General features: G+C 39.3%; 1 protein-coding gene across 1 annotated transcript in view; it reads left to right on the top strand.

Moving 5' to 3' along the window:
• Positions 1 to 12,667, top strand: part of micu1 (mitochondrial calcium uptake 1) — a 38,929-nt gene that overhangs the window by 3,132 nt on the left and 23,130 nt on the right. The window contains exons 2-4 of the mRNA XM_080869841.1: positions 3,418 to 3,582; positions 4,644 to 4,839; positions 6,576 to 6,738. Of these exons, the coding sequence (XP_080725967.1) occupies positions 3,418 to 3,582; positions 4,644 to 4,839; positions 6,576 to 6,738 (524 nt within the window). The remainder of the gene's footprint in view (positions 1 to 3,417; positions 3,583 to 4,643; positions 4,840 to 6,575; positions 6,739 to 12,667) is intronic.

Here is a 12,667-nt window from a genome sequence, read left to right as displayed (position 1 = left end):
TTGCTGCCTCTGCTGTGAAAAGGCAAAAACAGTGAGAGTAAAAGCCCATACTCTTTGTTTGGTGGTGTAGCTGTAACTCAGCAGCAGAGCAAATAGTGCTATAGCCAGGACTCACTAACCTGCTATGAGACTTACATATGTTTGAGATCACTCAGCATCTGTTCATCTTTGGTTTTAGACTAATAAACAAATTACTAGCTTTCCACTTGGCTTTGTGTAGGGCTGGAGATGTTGTTTGGGAGAGACAGGCTGCCGAAGACAGCTGAATTATAGATAACATTGCTGAAGTTGATAACATGTAGTTTTGTTACTTTAAGTGCTGTAAAAGGTTTCCAAACCTAAATCTGTTATTCTAGCAAAACGATGTAGCCATTGAGCTGCTGTGCTAGCTACAGAGTATTAGTTAATGCCAAAGAAATCTAACTGACTGTACTTAGGACCTGTTATCTAACTTCTTTGTGAAAATGTAGGTAATTATATTTGCATAAAATGGCAAACGGTTGGTTAATATTGATATCATATCATTTCTATGCAAAAACTGGTGCATTATATTTTAAAAACTTTATTTTGAACAATGGCTTTATTTTAATTTAAATATCGTAAATATCGTAAATATCGTAATATCAAAATGTAGTGGAGGTTGCGGGGAATAGGTGGCTGTCTGGTTTGGATTTCCAAACCAGCAGCACTCACGCCTCAGCAAACTTTGCATTTAACAGTTCACCTTTGGAGACCTTCATTCAAGTTTTTAAACCGCTTTCTATCGTCTTAGCTCCAGTTGAACTAGGCATCGAAGTTTTTGGGGAGGTGTGAAAGCAAAGTGCTGCGATGAAAATGTGCTGGATTCAAAAACTCAGACAAAATGAGTGCATTCTAGTGAAAATGAAAGCACTCATCAGTGAACTCAGTAATTATGAGTTAGATAACACAGAGTTGCAAATAACATTTGGTCAGCTGCTGTTCTGGGAGCCAACTAATTTCAAACTGCTGGAAAGACATTCAGGGGATGAATGTGTGGGCATATGTGCAGACACTCACTGGCTCTCACACAACTGTGGGGATATACCAGTGTCATAAATATGTTAGTTAGTTTGCATTTTGAAAATCTTTGTTTACTGTACATGTACCTTGGTGAATTTTGGAAAGGCATTAAAATATAAAGAAGTTTATTAATACTAAAGATTTCTGCAACACCAACGACTTGCATTTTTGGGCTTTCTTGTTGCATCATGTGAGTTTTGGTCTGTTTCTATAAAGTTTTGGTGTCGTTCCTTTACCATTAGGCTTTCCCCCAGTCCCAAAAAGTATAATAGTGTGGATGCATGCTCACTGTTCCCTTTAGTCCTTATTGTCATGGGCTACTGAACACTCCAATTAGCATATGCCATGTTTCACTGTTCTTTCTGCTGAGTCTGCTTGACAGTTGGTGCCTGAATTGTTAATAGGATATTGACAGGTGGTAGCTTTGAGCCTCAGTGGGGTTAACTCCTCCATCATGTAGTTTGAAAAGTGCACACATGGGAGCTACAGATACACACCAGTAGCCCCTTTCCTAATTGTTAATCATCTTTCCGTGACACTGAAGAATTAAGCAACAGTATAGCTGAAAATGAAGTTCTGGAGCTTAGGTGCACTGGTGGCAATTAGTTTTATCCCTGATTTTCCGTTGTTTATTAATTGAGGTATGTGGGAAAACCAGGACCTTCTACATTGACTTTTTAGGGAACCATTTTGTCTACAGTGCCATGTGAAGGCAGATCCCAATGGTGAACTCCCATTGTTCTAAGCTTTGTCTCTTGAGGTGACTGTTAATTACTTTTTTGGGGGGGTTAAAATCTGCAAATCCTTACCTATGACTTCCATGGTTTATAATTGGACAAGGTAGGTGTTTAGTACTGTGGTAGCTATGTGCTAGCTTTACAGTGTTTAGAGGATCTTGTGGTATGAATCCACATATGTAGTTCATCCATCTATCTGTCTGTTCCTTTGTTATCTTACATTCGTATCTGATCAGGATTGGCTGGGATTGGAGTCCATATCAGCGGACAAAGTGCCTAGAAAAAGCAAACAACCAATCACTCTTACATCCCCACCTACGGCCAGTTTAAAGGGATAGCACACTGCCATTCTAATCCACTAATCATTTTTTTTTATGTATGTTTTTTTTAAGTAAATGTGTTAAATCTCAGCTAAATAATCCTAGTTTTGATTTCTGCTATAATCAGGCATCCTTACTTCACAGTGGAAATCCGACTGCCTGACATGCTGTTTGTTGGAATCAAAATCAAAGCAAATAAAAATACTACAACTGTGGCTACAAATCTTAAGGCCAAAGTACAGGTTTCTGTTTTTATTATCCTAACTAAGGGAGTTAATGAAATATAGGTGTGCACACATATATAATGATTCAATTGTCCAATACGTTTAATCAAAGAGTTTACAAAGTAATAACTTTAAAACAAAAAAAAAATGCTTAAATTAGTCACTAAATATACAGGGATGGGTGTTAATAGGTGCTGAGCAGGAAGCACAGAGGGCAGACCTTCACCTGTGTGGTCTTTGACCAGGTTTGTTTGGTTAATAATCTTTGCAGCAGATTGACTATGAAGGGCTGATTCACACGGACTTATCAGAAAGTTGTTTCAACATTTATTATAATTGTGCAAGATGATCAAATGATGGCACATATAGTCTACATGTAATCTGCTATGGTGCTAACAAAAATGTAAAAGAATGACTGAATAAACTGAATAAAAAACTGCACTAAAGTATGCAGTAAGTTCACAGCATGAGGAAAGAAACTGCTGATATTACAGCAGCAGATACTCCCGTTTTGCTTGCCAGGTGATAGCAAGGTGGATATTGGGCTCAACTCCCTAATACCACTTATGATGTGTAGATGGGTGGTTGGGATACTCTTGAGGGGGGTTTAATTCGCCCACAGCACCCATCCAGTCTCTGCTGTGCACATCTCATACCAGATTGTGATGTTTCCAGTCAGGATGCTTTCATTGCTCCTCTTCAGACGTTAACAAGACAAGATGAATTTGGTCTTCTTTGATTTCCTTACGAGGCTTCTAAACTTTCTTTACCACGGTTGAGATCTGTCTGTGACTTAAACTCTGCAAAGCACTGATGTGGGCTCTAATCTGAGGTAGCTTTAACTGGTGATTTCTAAGACAGATAAAAGTTATGAAACTATGTACTCAGCTCAGAATTTTCATATCCTTTGTATTCACATACTTAACATGAAATTATTTCATAGTTTTTATTTATTCAGTTTTGGCATACAGTAGTAGAATACAAAACAGAAACACAATTTAATAGGTGTGTGTTGCTTTTTTCTGTCATTGTACATACCGATACTGCAAGAGTGTCATCTGTCTTTGTCTCACCTTTACTCTCGTCCCTCTGCAGGATGTTCCACTTGCGGGCATTGTCCGCAGTTTCAGTGGGGCTCGCGCAGCTGTCCCGGCGTTATCACAGCGGGGCAGTGCGAGAGTCTGGCCGGAGAAGGCTGATGCTGGCAGCCCTAGCTGGGGTAACCGGTGTGTCTGCTAGTGCTGGACTGCTGTGGAAGAGGTAGTTTTTTGTTTTGTTTTTTTACACCCTTGTGCCTCATTTTATTGCTCTTAAAATAATAGTGGTCTTAAAAAAATACTGCATTTGTTCCTTAAGAAGCAATTTGAAGCAAGCTGATGTGTAAACAACTCAGTGATTTACAAGCAGCCTGCTCAAGGTGCAGATTGCTTCTCGGCTGAAGGCCTGTCTAGTGTTGCTTAATACAATGTGGCATGACTGGGAATTCAATTTAAACATGTTTGTTGAGTTTCATTTTTATTGATTTTTTGTCACTTGAATGACACGCCATTTTTTGAAGTGGGTTTTCCATCATGTGTTTAAACTTCAGCACTGTTCTATGGGACAGCATTCAGTGAACAGGACTTGAGGTTCATTGAGCAAATTAGGAATTGCTTTTGGCTCAGTACTCAAAAGCAGCTAGACTTTAGAGCACATGTTACATTTCATTCTCCTGCTTGTTGTGTTTTTATGGCTATCCATTGCCTTAAAGCCTGTTGTTTAGTTAAGACAATCTGCTGGAGAAGGTGTTGAGGTTAGAGCTCTATGGGGACACACTGACTGTGCTGCAGGAGGCAGAGTGATGGATGGCGACTCAGGGCATTTGAGACTGATGGAACGAGACTGTTCCAGGCCTTCACCCTGGGCTTCATTTTCAACGCGTGTCATTAAACTGAATTATTCAGCCTGCTCCAGACAGTCCCAGCTATTTATTATTATTATTCCAATTTCAGTTTAGTCAGAAAAATGGTAACGTGGGAGTCTGCCATAGTAAAACCTCCCCGCACTGCACCGATGAGCAAAACACAGCAGAGCACATAATCTCCTGGCCCTTTTGCCTCTCTGTTTTTCAATCTGTTTAGCATCATAGCGACAGTACACACCTAGCTGCAAAACACAGTCTGCTACATACCTCCCGAGATCTACTTGGTACTAGAGCAAAGCACAAAGACATATTGCTGAACTATCTATTCATCTATTCAGATAACATCGATCTGTCCCCCAGGTATTGATCTGTTTTGTAATCTGATCTCTCTTTTTGTTAAATTTATTTACAAAACCAGAGCATATGCAGATGCTGGGTCTTCTGTTCGACACTCTGAGCAAGTAAGTGGAGAGGAACCGGATTTTGGGAGACACCCAGACTCCGAAACGGAGTCAGAGAAATCGGTGGAGGCCAGCAGTGGAGATGAGGATGAAAAAGACGAAGGTGGAGAGGGGAAAAAAAAGAAGCAACGCTCTGGATTCCGTGACCGCAAGGTGATCAATAAACAATAACCATTCAGCCATGCAGTCAGTCTTCCTATTTAATTCATCTCCACAATGGTGTTTTGAAACCCCCAGCAAGCAATTTCCAGTATGCCAGAGCTAGTATATTTTGACAGAATATTTGCTGAGACTAAGAAATGTAATGAGGTAATCAGCATGCATAAAGAACAGGAATGTCCCACTCCTATGATTTTATTGCTGTTAATTAGGCAGAAGATGACAAAGGATATGGAGATAAAGAACAAAGGATCTTTGATTTGATGCCAAATAAGCAGTGTTTGTTGCACTGCTTGTTGGAGGATGTGAGGATAAAAACAAAAAAAAGGAGGAAGAACTTTTTTTTTTTTGAATGATGTAAAAATTGCGCAGTCACTCTGAGGAGCAGCCACAGTCTGTAAAAAGCAAATAGATGTCTAAGGGCTGACTGTCTTTGAAGTGGTCCAGTGTTGGAATTTTAAGTGTATGTTGAGCATATCCACAGATTTTGGCTTTCTTTGTGTTTTATTCATTAGGTGGTCAGATCAGGAGATGCTTAATAATAATAATAAAAATAATAATAATGCAAAATCATGCAGCAGGAAGACATTTTTACTCCAATGTTTGTGTTTGAAATTCAGTGGTGTCACTTTTTTAAACTGAGTGCTACCGCTGTCTTAGATGTTTCACAACACTGAGTGAAAATGCGAAACACAAAATAATAAGTTCCTCGTGTGACTTGAATTTTACCTTCCTGGTTTTGTTTGGGTTTTTGAATTTTTTATTTAAATTGAAAGACAGCTCATGTCTTCATCAGTGTTGAAAATGCTGAGATCCATAATCTGTAAACACAATCAGATGAAAGCTAGAGAGAAAGAAGAGTGCAACCCAGTCTTTCTGTCAGTCACTCAGTTCTCTGCCATTTCCACACAACTGTCTAATAGACCTTCATCCATACACAGTTGGTTGCCTCTGCTGGAGACATGCTCATGGTGATTTCCCCAAAGACTATTAAGGTCTCCTAAAGTGAGAGTACCGACACTGACACATGTAATCATAAATATGAAATTGAAGTGAATGTAGTGTGACTGTGTGACTGTTCCCCACAGATATTTATCATAAAACTGAGTTTGATAACAAAAAGTTGAAGCTCTGAAATGTTTTTTCTTTTGCCAAAAGAAGTTTCTGTAGTGAATGCAATCAATCAATGTCACACAAAATAACCACCTGTTTGGGTTCCAGCCCAACACAGATTCTAAACACACACTGCCCTGTATGTTTCCCAGCTACTCCACATCTGTTTGAAACTTTCTCCTGAAAAGTGGATGGCATTGCAGCAAATAACAGTTGACAGGGGCTAATGTGTCGCGCCATGCTGATGGTCTGTAGCTGTTATTTGTGTTGTCTACAGATTTATGTAGTTTTGGTAACTCTCCCTTCATATTAACCTAGCAGGCAGACTGACCCCGAATAGGAAAACACTCTGTGTTCCTGATTTGAATTTGTGGCAGTTGAGTCAGGAGGTTAATATACCTCCCGATCAAGGATGACAAATTGGTTTCCTGCTGCTCTGGGCTCCCCTTCACTCAATCTACTCTCACTTAACTCATGTTATTTTCTGTCTACACACATGGTTGAAATATTGCTGGTTCTTTGATTTGATCTTGTTGATTTTTATGTATATTACATTAAAGCTTTTGCCTAAAGTGGGAATCTTGTGATATTAATTTTGCTTTCTGGCTGGTTGGCAGGTGATGGAGTATGAGAACAGGATACGAGCCTACTCAACTCCAGACAAGATTTTCCGCTACTTTGCCACTCTGAAGGTCATCAATGAGCATGGAGATGCTGAGGTTTACATGACGCCTCAGGACTTCATACGCTCCATCACACCTAATGAGAAGCAGCCTGAGAGTAAGTTCTTAATTTCACCACTTTTGCTTATATTCTTTTAGCTCTTTCTGTGCATGCTCTTCTTTCCATTAATGGCATCTGCACACTGACTTAATGTGAGAGTGAGCATGTTTTCTGTAACACATTTATCTAACACTTTCAGCATGCATGCCTTCACATTACCAGATATAGGTATGGTATAAACAAGATGAAGACTGTGGAGTTCATTTTATTTAGTTCAGCTGAATAGAATGCAGGATTGTTTTGGAGAATGCCTTAAATGGCAGTAACATCTCAGTGTGAGATGCTCTAACTAATTTCACCGAAGTTTCCAAGCTGCTTTTTTATGGGAGTTTTTCTAAACACATTCCAGCACTGACATTGGTTTAAAACATCAGAGGAGTAAAGACACTGTTTACCGGCCTTTCGTTGCCAGACCTCTACAAAATTATGTTTAGTATTCCTGCATTCACTTTACAATTTCACATCTATTACAGATTGAAATGACTCTAAAATAAATATTTACTTATCTTCTTTATAACAAGTCAGAGGCTGGAATAGATCAAATTGATCCAGTAATGATTTCAGTCCATTGTTTTGAAAAACATAAATGAAAGCTGAAATTGGTTTCGTGTAACCAAAGGCAGCCTCCAGTTTTAAAAAAATGAAGTCAGCGCAAAAGTGCTAAAAACTGCAGTTTCTCAAGTGGCCACTTGAAGCTGGTTCTAAATGGGAGTCCCGTTTAGACTCCCATGTTGAACTGTATACTATACAGCAGAAATAATTTTGTTTACATTGTTGTGCAACAAGGGTTTGGTCTCTCCAACTGATTTATCTCTTTGTAACAACCTTTTAGGACTGTTGAAAGCTTTGAATGATAGCACAGCTAGCTCCCATGAAAATACGACAACATCTCAATGCTTGAGAGTAAGATGAGTAAGACGTGTCAAATCAAATCAAATCAAATCACTTTTATTGTTACATCACATGTGCAGGTACTCTGGTACAGTACATGCAAGTGGAATTCTTGTGTGCGAGCTTCACAAGCAACAGAGTTGTGCAAAAATACAATAACGTAAAACAAGCAAAATATAAGAATGGCTAAATCTGAAAGTAATAAATATATGTACAATATATAAGAGTATATGCATTACTGGATGTGTATACTAAATATGTTTTTCTACGTGTGTGTGTGTGTGGGTGTGGGTATGTATACATATTTTACAAATAGAGTAAAGAATAAAATAAAATACCGTATTTCCCGGACTACAAAGCGCACCTGAATATTAGCCGCACAAGCTAAAATCAGGGGAAAATCCTGTTTTGTACATACATTAGCCGCACCTGACTAAAAGCCGCAGGTGTTTCAATGTTGACTTATCATATGTAAGAGAATATGCACAAAGGGAATTGTCAGGAAAGAGACGGCTGTTTGGAGACACACCCCTTTTATTAATATTTTGAAAAACAAGTTATGGGTACATATTTGCACATGTAGTACATAACAGTAACCTACAGCACACCAGAAAAATAGATTCGGACTACCTTTTAGGCTCAGGTGCAGTGACACGGCTTTAACAAGAAGAAAAGTCAGTCATTCACCATCTTTCTCTTCTTCCTGCGCTCTAAAACCACCAAAGTCCTCTTCTCCAATGTCGGAAACGAACAGGCTCAGGATGGCTTCGTCATCCACTCTCCGCTTCTCTCCTTCGTTGTCACTTTCAAAACCAAAGAAATCCTCGTTGTCAGTGTCGGAGTCGAACACCCTCAGAAGGGCCGTGGCGGTGTCCTCCTCTCCATCATGCAGCAGTCCAGCCCTTCAAAATCCGTTGGTGATCATGGATGTTTTCGCACTTTTCCACGCTGTCAGAATCCACCGGTGGAGTTGGGCATAACTTGCTTTTCGCAAGTTTATCGGCGCTCGTCATCCACGCCTCCCGCTGAATGCGTAACGCTACTTTGAAGTTTGTTTTTCGCGCTACTTCGTACGGCACTACGTTGCCTGGCGGACGGACATGTGACTAACATACCACTCTTGAACCCCGATCCTTCCGCCAGGCAACGTAGTGCCGTACAACAGCGGAACGAACAAAACAAATCGTCTTACGATATCACAAAAATCATGGAAAATCCATAGAAAAGCCGCACCTGACTAAAAGCCGCAGGGTTCAAAGCTTGTGCAAAAAGTAGCGGCTTATAGCCCGACAATTACGGTATATAAAATATACAGAGGTTGGTAGTTGGACATGTGCAAAACAGTGGCATTAATGTACAGTATGGAGTGCATAATGTTGAAGTTCCAGTAGTGAAGGTGAGGTGTCTATGAAGTGTTCAGCAGTCTGATGGCCTGGTGGAAAAAGCTGTCTCTCAGTCTGCTGGTACGGGACCGGATGCTGCAGAACCTCCTTCCTGATGGAAGTAGTCTGAACAGTTTATGGCTGGGGTGACTGGAGTCCTTGATGATCCTCCCCGCTTTCCTCAGGCACCGCTTCCTGTAGATGTCTTGGAGGGAGGGAAGCTCACCTCCAATTATCCGTTCAGAACACCGCACTACTCTCTGGAGAGCTTTGCGGTTGTAAGCGGTGCTGTTGCCGTTCCAGGTGGTGATGCATCCAGTGAGGATGCTCTCAATGCATCAATGCATATTATAGTCAAGTGTATCAACTTTAGATGTTTAGTTAACTAAAAAATTGATTAAAATTATAAGAATTTAGATTCCTAAATTATGACTAAAACTTAAAATAGTTTTGGTTAAAGGATTACGACTAAAGCCAAATGCTAATGCTAGCAAAGCTTGCTATCATTAGCTGATGAATTAACCACATTTAGATGACAGGGTAGTGTGTTAACTTTGGCTCAAAAACACCAATGTGGCTAAAGCCAAAATGGAAATGTCAATGCCTCAGAGCAGATACTTGCTAGTATCAGATACTAGTAAGATAAAAGCTTTTCCAAAACAAGTTAATTCCACATATTTACTCACATGGCAACATCTGTAGCTTCAGTAATAACAGGAAGTTATCAAGAGCACAGAGAAAGGATCATTTAGGAGCTAAGAGCACATGACATGGTATAGTTCACTCCAGACAGATGAGTTGTTGGTTGTAAGCTAGAGGTTAATAATTTTCCCATTTTTTTTGCTCATATGTTTATGGATGCATTCCCTTGATATCTGCATACATACATACATGCATCTCTAATGATCAAAGTAGCTACTAAAATATATATGCCTGGTGGGCAAAACTCTAACCACATGTATTATATTTCACTTGATGTTCTGCCAAATCTGGCCTGTGTAGATCATATCATGTTCGTGATGGCTTGTCCCATCAGCGTTTTGGGTATTTCAGGAGAAACATTAGCATGACAGTGATGTAAATGGCAAAATTTGCTTGCTTTAACAGATTGATGGAGCTGGAAATGTTACGTGTCCCATGTGTGAAAAGGGCAATACTTTCACCCACTGACATACCCTCCTCTTTCATATGATTGTACTCCCTCTTTAGCTTCTTTGGTCTGTCACAGTGGATATAAGTAAATGTCAAGTCTGATTCCTCTCCTGCAGTAGAAGTGTAGCCCCAAATACAACCTGGAGATCTGAGATATATAGTTACACAACTTCTATGCAGGTTGTTTATGGTCATTAATAAACAGGGTAAGATGTTTCCATTAAGAAATGCTGAGATCATGTCACTTAAATGGCAGCGCCTTACCCAACACATCCCCCCTCCCCTGTGCTCCGTTCAGGGACACTCAACACACATGGCTCTGGACTTGTGAAAGTTCGTGCTATAAGGATACTAGTACGAGAAGGGAGGGGGTGGGTAGTCCCGTCATGCTGTGTTTAGAAGTCACGACACAGCAGTTGGTGTATCAATTAACAAGTTCAAACAAGAGCAGATCTCAGGCGTCGAATATGGAGCCAGTGAGAGATATTTGATCTACAGCCATGGGAGAGTTGTGAAGTTAGGAAGCTTAACTTGGCATAGATTTGTTTTATCACCTCCCTCGTCTCTATCTGTCATTACTATTCAACTCCAAAATTCAGTTAGATCCACAGTCGTATTCTTGGTTTATTGTTAAAGAACGTTTCATTCACAGTAAAGGACTCAAGCGTGCTTAACACTCAATAAGGATTAGTCTGGATGTCTCACATTTGTGTTGATTCTCAGCTATTCCATCTGTTAATAATGTTTAAGACTTGGCTTAGCTTGGTCCCCAAACCTTTTATTCTTAGATTCACCTTTCGCTCATGTGTCAATTTTTTTTTAAAGCTATTCATTTATTTAAGGTTACTGTCTTTTGCTAAACTGGCATTAAAATAATGATAAACTGTGCTCTGATGGACAAGCAGATAACAAAGCCAAAAGAAAGGATTTTGTTCATAAGTTTCCCCCCCTGCAGAAATTTTTCTGGGACCCTTTTGGACCTAAGTCTAGTACAACTTAAAAACTTGTTACTATTTCTTAACTTCCAGGGTTCGTACTTTCTGGAAGGTCAAGAACTTTAGGGGTTAAAGGTGAGGCTGAGATTTTCGCAGCAATTTGCTTTAGTTAGTCTGTCATCTTATGACAAAACAGTTTGCTTGTTTTAAATTGAGGAATTCAAGTGTTTTACTTTTGCTCACCGCTTTTCCAGAACTGACCCCATTAGACAAGCAACCAACAGCAGCATGGTTTCACCCTCTTTTCTGTTACGTCTATATGATCCGTCCAAGTTTGCCACATTTTCACTACACGATGTTCATGAGCAGAGGGATTTATGATACTGATACAATACTAGAACACTACAAGCATGTGTATGCTTGTAGTGTTCTAATATTGTATCAGTGCATACATGCAGTGCAAAGGTGGATAGGAAACTGTCATTTTATTCAAGCTAGATTATTTACAATATATTGTTATTACACAACGAGCTTCAAATTTCCTCCACCATTAAAACTGCTGAATTCTAATAGCAGTGATGCATGTAAGTTGTAGATGATGTGCAACAGCTGTCTGCTCTTTCTGAGTAATACTCAATATAGATTAAAAAGAATGAGTTTTTAAATATCAAGCTTATCAATGTCTATACATCCTCACAGCCCACATTATTTTATATTATATTCTTCTCCATGGGAACCAACTACTGAAAAAAAGTAGCTTTTTCATACTCCAGTGAACTAATTTGTGGTTTCCTGTAATTTAGATGAAACAGACTTTTAAGTCTTTTTATTGTGTTAGAGTTAGATTTAATGAGGTCAGTCTGAACTTACTCTCTGTGTGATCCAAAGAAGCTTGAGTGTGACTTTTGGAATTTAAAAGGACTGCAGGTTCTGCATGAATTATCATATAATGGATGAAAATTGCCGCCTCACACCAAAGTTAGTTAGATTTAGCTTTATTAAAAGGTGCGGCTCTCTTTTATGCAAAACGAAGAACTTATTTTTCAGGGATAATTAATAGTTTAGTAAAAATCACATTTTCTGTCCTCCTTTCAGGGAGAAGCAACAGAACCATAATAATAAGCATCGAGACTGATTTTCACCTGATCCAAATTGTGTGTGTGTGTAACCGAAGTGATTGTTTGTTGTGTTGGCATGAAATAACACTGATTTCTAATTAAACCAAATGCCTGAAAGTACTCGTGTCAAGATAATCTGTGTGTAAATACAATTCCTGCATGGTGTGGATCTTGGTTTGTGTTGCTCATCTGGATCTATAAAATGAATCCTTGTTTGAGAACTGAGTCGTAACTGATGATCAGGCCAGCAAACGCTGAATGCTGATCATTGTTTGGCAAAATGCAAATGGGTTTGTTAATGACTATTATTATTCTCCAGCACATGTCTTTTGTTACCAGAGGTTCAACAGTGACACCAAGTAAATGTAATTGCTCTGGTTCATGCTCTTAATAAGTCTGTCTTCGTTTGTTAGAATTTTTCTGCCCAAATCTATAATCTCCTTGTATC

Source organism: Rhamphochromis sp. 'chilingali' (genome assembly GCF_963969265.1).
Source record: "Rhamphochromis sp. 'chilingali' genome assembly, chromosome: 20".
NCBI classification, from domain to species: Eukaryota; Metazoa; Chordata; class Actinopteri; order Cichliformes; family Cichlidae; genus Rhamphochromis; species Rhamphochromis sp. 'chilingali'.
The sequence above is the reverse complement of the archived record's forward strand: the minus strand, read 5'-3'. Positions and strand labels throughout refer to the sequence as shown.